At 61.1% G+C, this 7,664-nt stretch overlaps 1 protein-coding gene across 1 annotated transcript; it reads left to right on the top strand.

Moving 5' to 3' along the window:
* The first annotated feature begins 1,301 nt into the window (after positions 1–1,301).
* Positions 1,302–7,454, top strand: PAX1 (paired box 1). Its single transcript, XM_082755475.1, has 5 exons — positions 1,302–1,412; positions 2,739–3,368; positions 4,267–4,409; positions 4,495–4,711; positions 7,158–7,454. Exons 1-5 carry the CDS (start codon positions 1,409–1,411, stop codon positions 7,247–7,249), a joined length of 1,086 nt encoding a protein of 361 aa, XP_082611601.1. The 5' UTR covers positions 1,302–1,408; the 3' UTR covers positions 7,250–7,454.
* The last annotated feature ends 210 nt before the right edge of the window (positions 7,455–7,664 follow it).

Here is a 7,664-nt window from a genome sequence, read left to right as displayed (position 1 = left end):
AAGCAAACGCGGGGCACCCATCCCTCCGCAATGCTTAACTGCTTTTTAATCGATCCGCTCCACTCTCCCGAAGACGGATTCCCAGCTCTCGGGCGGCACTGCCTGCTGTGGCCCCACCGTGCGCGCAGGGGCTTAACCAGCCCTGGGGAGGGGGGCGAGGAGAGGGGGCCCGGGGAGGGCTTGTGGCCGTGCCCGTCCCCGAGTGGCCTCCGCACCGCGGGCCGCAGACGCCGTTTGCGCTCCCAAGCGAGCCGGGTTCGCCCTCCTGCAATTTACACGCGGCGGCGGAACCGGCGCAATTAATGCCTGCTGCTCGTTAGCGAAAGGCCGCTTCGGAGGGGTGGTGGGGGAGTGGCAGCGGCTGCCCTGCTCGGGCCGTCGGCGGCGAGGCCGGATCCGGGGCGGCTGGCGGGCCCGGCCCCGCGTCCTGCCGCATCCCGAAGCGCAGGAACGGGGTCGCGGCGGGCGATGCCCGCGGCTGCCTGCGAGGAGATTGCCCCCTTCTCCCCCCAGCCTTTCTGCCGTCTGCGTACAAACACTCACGATCTTTCGATCTGCCTTTCCTGGGGGAGGGGGAGGTGGACGGGGGTGGACGCAAAAATCAACCAAACCTCAGTGCTCGGCGCTCACCCCACTCGCGTTTCACGAGGCTGCTCTTCTGTGTTAGCTGCCGGTGCGAGAGCGGGGCGGATTTCAGTGCGGGCCGAGCAGCGGCAGGCTTCGGGGAACCCCAGACGAGTCCGGCCCGGCCCGGCCTCCAGCTGCCCCGTCGTTGTCCCCCCTGCGTGTCCGTGCCCCGCGGCAGCCGTCGGGGCTGCGGGCTAGAGGCGGCGCAGGTGCGCGTCCCGGCCCCGTCCCGCTTGGGAACGGGCGCGGGAGGGGTCCGGGGGGTCCCCGCCGCCTCGGGCGGGGGACGCGGGTACCCCGCTACGCCTTCCCTCGGCCCGATAGCGGGCGGGGGGCGCCCCGACAGGGAGGCGGACCGGGGGGAGGCGCGGGCGGACCCCGGGCGGGGAGCGGCGGCCGCGCCGGGGCGCTCGCCCCGAGGGGGCGGGCGGAGGGAGCCGGCCCCCCCCCCGGGCCGCGGCCATTTAGGAGAGGGCGGGAGCCAATGGGCGGCCGCGGGGCGCCTCGAGCGTGACGGCCGGGATTGACGTGGTTCCCACGTCAAATTGATCCCAAGTAGCGGCGGGGGCTCCCCGCGAGCGGGGAACCGGCGCGGCGCCGCCAGGACAGCCCTGCGGCCGCCGCCCCCCGCCGGCCGCCCCCAGCCGGCCCGGCCGGGCCGCCCCCTCCGCGATCCCGCGCCCTCTATGCCGGGCCGGCGGCGGCGGCGGCTGCGGCTGCGGAGCGGCGGGCCGGCGGCGCCCCCTCCCCGGGCGGCGCGGCGCTCCCCCGGTACCGGGCGATGGGTAAGCGCGGGCGGCTGTGGGGAGGGCTGGGACCGGGCCGGGAGGCGCCGCGACCCGCCGCGGTTTCGCTTTGCGGGAGGAGGGGTGCGGGGGGGCGGCGGGCGCCGGGACGGACCCCGGCCCGTCGGCGGGACCGGGGTCGGGGTCGGGGTCGGGGTCGGGGTCGGGATCGGGGTCGGGATCGGGACCGGGACCGGGACCGGGACCGGGACCGGGATCGGGATCGGGATCGGGATCGGGACGGGGACAGGGACCGGGACTGGGCGGCCACAGAGCAGAGGCCGGGCTGCGGAACGGCTTCTACGGGCCGTCGTGGCGGCTGGTCCCGGCGTGGGAGAGCGCTCGGCTCTACCCGACTTCTCGGTCTCCTTTCCTTCTCCCTTCTCTCTGCTGTTCTGCTCTTTTCTTTCTTTTAATTTCTTTCTTTTAATTTCTCTTTCTTTCTTTCTTTCTTTCTTTCTTTCTTTCTTTCTTTCTTTCTTTCTTTCTTTCTTTCTTTCTTTCTTTCTTTCTTTCTTTCTTTCTTTCTTTCTTTCTTTCTTTCTCTCTCTCTCTCTCTCTCTCTCTCTCTTCTCTCTCTCTTTCTCTCTCTCTCTCTCTCTCTCTCTCTCTTTCTTTCTTTCTTTCTTTCTTTCTTTCTTTCTTTCTTTCTTTCTTTCTCTCTCTCTCTCTCTCTCTCTCTCTCTCTCTCTTTCTCTCCTTTCCTTTCCTTCTCTCACTCCTTCTTTCTCTCGCTCCCCCTTCTCTTTCTCTTTTTGCTTTCCCCTTTCTGTTTCTCCATTTCTTCTTTCCCCCCTTCTCACTCTTTTCCTCTTTCTTTTCCTATTTTTTTCCTATATTTTTTCTATTTTTTTCTTCGTTTTTCCTTTCCTTTCCTTTCCTTTCCTTTCCTTTCCTTTCCTTCCTTTCCTTTCCTTTCCTTTCCTTTCCTTTCCTTTCCTTTCCTTTCCTTTCCTTTCCTTTCCTTTCCTTTCCTTTCCTTTCCTTTCCTTTCCTTTCCTTTCCTTTCCTTTCCTTTCCTTTCCTTCCCTTCCCTTCCCTTCCCTTCCCTTCCCTTCCCTTCCCTTCCCTTCCCTTCCCTTCCCTTCCCTTCCCTTCCCTTCCCTTCCCTTCCCCTTCCCCTTCCCCTTCCCCTTCCCCTTCCCCTTCCCCTTCCCCTTCCCCTTCCCCTTCCCTTCCCCCAAGGGGCACGGCTTTCGCAGACTCGTTTCTGCCCCCCCCTCCGCTCCTTCCCACCGGTACCCTTAGCCCTGCTCCCCTGCCCCGCTCCCGGTGCCCGCTGCCGGTAACGCTGTGTCCCGGCCCGGCGTGGCCCGGCCCTGGCAGAGCACACGTACGGGGAGGTGAACCAGCTGGGCGGCGTGTTCGTCAACGGGCGGCCGCTGCCCAACGCCATCCGGCTGCGGATCGTGGAGCTGGCGCAGCTCGGCATCCGGCCCTGCGACATCAGCCGCCAGCTCCGCGTCTCGCACGGCTGCGTCAGCAAGATCCTGGCCCGCTACAATGAGACGGGCTCCATCCTGCCTGGGGCCATCGGCGGCAGCAAGCCACGGGTCACAACCCCCAACGTGGTCAAGCACATCCGCGACTACAAGCAGGGCGACCCCGGCATCTTCGCCTGGGAGATCCGTGACCGGCTGCTGGCGGACGGCGTCTGCGACAAGTACAACGTGCCCTCGGTCAGCTCCATCAGCAGGATCCTGCGGAACAAGATCGGGAGCCTCTCCCAGCCTGGCCCCTACGATGGCAGCAAGCAGCCGCCCCCCCAGCCCGCGCTGCCCTACAACCACATCTACCAGTACCCCTACCCCAGCCCCATGGCCTCGCCGGCCGCCAAGATGGGCAGCCACCCCGGCGCGCCAGTCGCGGCGGCCCATGTCAGCCTGCCCCGCTCCTGGCCGTCGGCTCACTCTGTCACCAACATCCTGGGCATCCGGACCTTCATGGAGCAGACGGGTGGGTACTGCGACAGGCGCGCTGTCGGGCCGCAGCCCTGCCCTGCGCTGCCCTGGGAGTGCCAGGCTCGGCAGGCATCGGCTCTTCCCCACCCGGCGAGCAGCTCTCCCTGGCCCGGGCTTTGGGGGATTTGTTTTATTTTATTTTATTTTGTTTTATTTTATTTTTTTGATCTCCGCACCCCGTGCTGGCAGGACGGAGTGGCGGGGCCAGATGCGGCGAGGCTCAGACATCTTGAACTTTTTATGAAAAATGTGGAAAATATTTTCGTAGGATGATAGATTGCCGACCGCAAATTCGGAGCCCTGAATTTCCCTTTGCAAAGAAAAAAAAAACAACGGAGGGGGTGGGGGTAAAAAGGGGGGGGAATATGCCAGGGAAGGGAAAAAATCAGGGAAAGAGGGGAAAGCAAATGGCTTCTGAGAGCCGGGCGGCACGGCGGATCTCTGTGGCCGTCCCCCGAGAAATCTGCCCATTTTTTTAGAGAAGGAAGAGGGCCGGAGGCGCGTCTTTTAGGATGGATGTCACCGCATCCCCAAGCTCCGGCTCGGTTCCCCCGCCGGCTCCGGGGTAGGGCGGGGGGCGAGTCCTTTTATCCTCCCCAAACCCGGGTAAATCAACCGCATGCATTCCCCTCTGCGCAACCATTTATCTTTAAAAATTCCAATGTCACTTTTATAAATCTCCTTCGCCAAGAGAGAGGAGTCGGGCTTCCTAAATTATGGAGAGCAGGAAAGTGCCGGGGCGGCGGGCAGAGCCGGACAGGGGTGCCGCGCCTCGGCTGGCTGGGGCAGCGCAGCGGGGCCGGCAGCGGGGTCCCCCCGCGGCTGTCCGCGGAGCTCCCCCGACCGGGGGGCGAGGGCCGGGGCTAACGGCGCCGCGGCTCTGTCCCGCCCAGGTGCGCTGGCCGGCACCGAGGGCTCTGCCTACCCCCCCAAAATGGAAGACTGGCCCGGCGTCAACAGGACGGCCTTCACCCCGGCTCAGCCCGTCAACGGCATCGACAAGGCTGCGGCGGACGGGGACATCAAGTACCCGCAGGTACCGGGCGGGGGTCGGCGGGCGCTGGGGGCGCCGTCGGGGCGCCGTCGCCCCGTGCCCGACGTGTGTCTGTGCCCGTCCCCAGCCCGCCCCGGGGCTCTCCTCCGTGGGCAGCTTCCTCCCGGCCTGCGCCTATCCCCCCTCCAACCAGCACGGCGTCTACGGCGGCCCCGGCGGCTACATCCCCCCTGGCCACCCCTGGCAGCCGCAGGGAAGCCCCTTGGGCCACCACGGCCCCGGCGTGGCGGTGCACGGCGGCGACCTGGCCAGCGCGATGGCGTTCAAGCAGCCCGGCAGGGAAGGTGAGCGGAGGCCGGGGGGCACGGGGGGCCGGGAGCGGAAAGGGGCGGCGGGGGGAAGCCTGGCTCGCCCCGACGGGGCGGCGGGAGCCCCCCGGCCGGGGGTTCGATGGCCCTGAATTGTGGCAGAGCGTCCCGGGGGGTGCGGGGAGGGGAGACTGGAAACCATTTTTTCCTCGCCGTGTGCCACTGGCCGAAGAAGCGGCGCGACCCAGGGCAAGCCCTAGCCTTTCCATCCCCATCCCCCGCAGACTTTGCGGGTCCGCAGCCGCTCGGCCCAGCAGCGGGGTCCCCCGCAGCCCCCCGGAGCGCCGTGCCGAGGGCAGCCCCGATGCTCCCCTGGCAGCCCGGGGAGAGGGCAGCAGTTTTCAGCGTGATAAGTAAATCTTCCCTGCTCCCCGCCGCAGGCAGCGCTCAGACAAAGTCTGTATGCGGAGCAGGCGTTTGCTCTGAACGCCTTTACCAGTGGCTGCTAATTGGGACACTTCTTTTATCTCCTGTTAATTATTTCGGTACAGTTATGGAAGCTTTATTTCCTCGATAGGTGGTTTCGTTTAAGAAATCCCAACTCATCTGTTCTGGATATAAAATCCCCGTCAATATCTTTCTCCTTTTTGTGGTATTGGACTTTCTAATATTTTTCACATTTGCAATTCATTTCCCACATATTAGTCCATTTCTTTATTCTATTTTTTTTTATATGACCTTTTACCGTTTCTATCTAACTACGGGAACATGCTGTGACTTATATCAGTCATCTCAGGGATGAATTATTGCGTGGATCAACAGCTGAAAATGGACAATCGTAAACCTGTTGTGTTTTTTTTGTTTGTTTGTTTTAAAAAAAAAAAAAGAAAACAGAAAGTGAGAAAGGGATGGAGTGAGTAGAGAAAAAAAAAGGAAAGAATAATTAGAAAGAAAAAGAGAGCACGAAAGAAGAAAGCGAAAGAAAGAAGGGGAAAGAAGGAGAAAGGAAAGAAGAAAAATAAAGTGAAAGAAAGAAAATGAAAGAAAGTGAAAGAAAGAAAATGAAAGAAAGCGAAAGGAAGAGAGGGAAAGAAAAAAATGTAGAAAGAAAGACAGAGAGGAAGAAAAAAAAATGAAAGAAAAAGGAAACAAAAGATGGAGGGAAGATGCCCTGTGCGTTTTTAGTCCGTTTTTTGCGGTGTCCTTCTCACTTTTTAAGTGACTTGGAGGCTGAATTTTCTGACTTGGCAATCCTCAAGCTGTCCTGGTCCCAGCCGAAGGACTTAATTTAATTTAATTTAATTTAATTTAATTTAATTTGATTTGATTTTTTATACATTTTTTGCCCTTGCCTTTGGATCGAATTTCTGGTTCGGCTCTGTTGGACCCGGGGCCAGTCAAAGCCGGGTTACCTGGGCAGCGGCCCGAGGGTGCCTGGGGGCCGGGGAGGTCCGGGGGGATCTGGGGCTGTCCGAGAGGGTCCGAGGGGTTTTGTGCCGACATTTCTTATTTTCAACTGCCGGCAGTAGCCGCGCTCCGCTCAGGGGGGCAGCCCCATGCCGCCCGCTTCTGCCGGCCCGGAGACGGGGGAGCAGGCAGTCAGGGAAGGGAGCAAAGGAAAGAATAGAGAAGGAAGAAAGGGGAGGTCGGCCGGGATATTTCACCCTCTGGCTCAGACCTGTTCTGATTTCACTGCCGTCGCTCTCCCGCAAGATCCCCTTGGAGGAAAAAAAAAGGTTTACGATTGTTTTCAGTCCCTGCCCCGTGCCCACGCCTGCAGCAGCCCCGGGGCTTTTCGAACCCCCTGCTTGCCCCGATGGTGCGTACGGGGGCGGTGCGGCGGCTGCACGGGTCCTGCGGCCGTGGTGAGCTTACAAGGAGTTTAAGCCCAGCTGGCTCTGATGGCGGGCCCCATCCCCTCTCCCCTTCCCCTCCTTTCCCCTCTGGTTTCTGCCTGCTGCTCTCTCTGCCGCTCCCTGCACAGCGCAGGACCTGTCTCTGCATCCAAGACAGGGCTCAGACCTGACATCTGGACCCTTGCCCTGCTTGCAGCAGCACCCTGCTATATGACTGTTTGTTAATGTGTGTCCAAAAACATGCAGAAAAAGAGCCCATGTCCCCAAATGTTCCCCCTGCCCCTCAAAGAGCTGGAGCCCTAGAAAAAGGCAGTGCAGGGACAGCTCTGTCCCTGGTCTGGTGACAACCCCCATGGCAAATCAGGGAAACCTCTGCAGGCGGGCAGGGAGGTGAGCAGCCTGGGGACAAGGCAGGACTCGAAGCCTTTCTCCAGCAGGCTGTGGGAGCACAAGAGCCAGGTCCAGGTCAGCTCCCAGACAGATGGCAGGGGGTGTCTGTCCCCACTGCGGTCCCTGTCGCTTGGGAGATGTGTTTCCCCTTCCCTCCCGGTTTCCCCAGGAAAGTTGGAGGCTGGTAATCCACTGCTCTGCTGTTGTCTTTTTTTCCCCCTCTATTCTTCTTGCAGCCACGGACAGAAAACCTGCCAGCCCTGCGGGCAAATCTCCAGACACTCTGAACACCATCCACGGACTCTCGATCCCAGCCTCCTCTTCCTAGAGCCATGGAGCAGCAGTCAAGGGACGGTCACCCTCGGATCAAGCACCTACAGGCTGTAACCGAACTGTAACAGTTAGAGGTGCCACTGAACTGTTCCCAAAGTGCCACTGCCTCCAGCAGGTGCCTGTGGGGACAAGGAGGCCGGTGTGAGGCTGGACAGAGGTTACAGCCTCCCACGGCAAATCCCCACTCCGGGGAACATGGTCGGGACACTCATGCTGCCCAGAGGGACACGTTACCTCCATTGGATCAGAAAGGGGTGACAGAAGAGGCTCAGCCTTCCATCTTTATTTTGTCTCTTTTTTTTTTTTTTTTTTTTTTTTTCCCTCCTCGCTCTCAGTTTTCTCTCTCTCTCCTCCCTGCTGTCCCTGAAGACTGCCGGACATGGCGCAGCGGGCGCCTCCATTCCCAGCCT

Source organism: Aythya marila (genome assembly GCF_965140915.1).
Source record: "Aythya marila genome assembly, chromosome: 3".
NCBI classification, from domain to species: domain Eukaryota; kingdom Metazoa; phylum Chordata; class Aves; order Anseriformes; family Anatidae; genus Aythya; species Aythya marila.
This window is presented reverse-complemented; position numbering and strand designations above follow the sequence as displayed.